Raw genomic sequence first — 1,612 nt, forward strand, 5'->3', positions numbered from 1 at the left:
AAATAAAATGTTTTTGTTTACTTGATGCTTTTTTTTTTTATTCTCTTATAACAGAATTTGTTTTTAAAACTAGAAACAGATATTGAAAAGCATTGTTTTAAATACTCTTCTTACAGTAATATGTTAAAACACTTGTGTTTCTGGAAATTATAGAGATTCAAGATTTTCTGGAATATCGAGCTTTATAGTTTGATACATTAATGTTGAAATGATGTGTTCACTTTGAATATGCCGAAGGTGGGTAAATGTAAAAAAATCGTTTTATTTACTTGGATATCAGCAGTGTTGAAGTACAAATTTATTTGATTGGTATGTAGTTCATTTTACCAGCTAATACAATGTAGTACATTCAATAAATTTGGTGCTTGCACTATGAAATTGAGTTTACTAACTAATACAGCGTAGTGCATTGAATTGGTTTAATGATCGTTATATTTAACCCATAAAAGAATGTTCATAATATTTTGTCTTTTATCTTGGTTTTATACGGTTATTAGGAATTTCTCATTGTTGTAACACACTTGTACTGAATGAAATTGTGTTTATTTTTTGACATGTTTTAAATTATTATTGCAAACACTGTAAAATGTAGGCATGAGAATTTTTAGTAGGTGCTCTAATATTCACATTGTTAAAATAAGTTGGGAAGGAATTCTTGACAGGTTAAGTTCTCTAGAGAATAGTGGATATTTAAAATTTTTGTAGTTAGTTCACAATGGCAGTTTTTACCAATAATTTATCATTCTATAGAGCCAATCAGAGGATCAGGAAGTGTCATGTAAAGTTTGTGGGAAACATGTTTACTTGATGGATAAAATCATGGCTGTGAAAAGTGCTTTCCATAAGTCTTGTTTTCGTTGCAAGGAATGTGGAAAATCACTGAAGTATGTAATTTTATAACATATTTGTTAGTATTGTTTATTTAAAGTATAATATAACACACAAGATGTATTATGCTCAGGCTCATATAAAATATTTCAAGAGATTTTTATATATTTTTTTGAGGTTGTAAGTAACATTATCTTCGTATATAAACACCCATCAGAGTTGAAGTCCTTTTATTTTAATGTATGGTTAGGCAGTATCTTAGATAACTTTTGCTTCCTTCAATTTTGTGTAATAACTAATGTTATTGATAATTTTGGGAAATGTACGTATAATCTAACTCCATTATATAAACATTTCAATTAGAAGAATTAATGATTTAATTACGTTTAAACACATTTCAAGCTTCATTCTGTGTATAGATATATCCTAATGCTATTGCATTCATTTTATTCTTTGTTATTCAAGTATGGATACCTACTCGTCCCATGCAGGAGAAATTTACTGTAAACCTCATCACAAACAGCTTCTTCAGCCTAAGGTCTGTAACGGAGAGAGAGTGAAAGGTGAGACTTTAAAATGTTAACCACTTGTATACAGTCACAAACACTAATACTAAACTAGTGCCAGTTAGAATCATTTATTATAACTAGAGTTTCTAGTTCTTCATTAGTTAAACTAAACTAGTGCCAGTTAGAATTATTTATTATAACTAGAGTTTCTAGTTCTTCATTAGTTAAACTAAACTAGTGCCAGTTAGAATTATTTATTATAACTAGAGTTTCTA

At 28.3% G+C, this 1,612-nt stretch overlaps 1 protein-coding gene across 1 annotated transcript in view; it reads left to right on the forward strand.

Moving 5' to 3' along the window:
• Positions 1–719: 719 nt before the first annotated feature.
• Positions 720–1,612, forward strand: part of LOC106475517 (F-actin-methionine sulfoxide oxidase MICAL3-like) — a 14,668-nt gene continuing 13,775 nt past the window's right edge. The window contains exons 1-2 of the mRNA XM_013936196.2: positions 720–884; positions 1,294–1,391. Of these exons, the coding sequence (XP_013791650.2) occupies positions 808–884; positions 1,294–1,391 (175 nt within the window). The 5' untranslated portion in view covers positions 720–807. The remainder of the gene's footprint in view (positions 885–1,293; positions 1,392–1,612) is intronic.

This window comes from Limulus polyphemus, unplaced genomic scaffold (assembly GCF_000517525.1).
Source record: "Limulus polyphemus unplaced genomic scaffold, Limulus_polyphemus-2.1.2 Scaffold8703, whole genome shotgun sequence".
Lineage (NCBI taxonomy): Eukaryota > Metazoa > Arthropoda > Merostomata > Xiphosura > Limulidae > Limulus > Limulus polyphemus.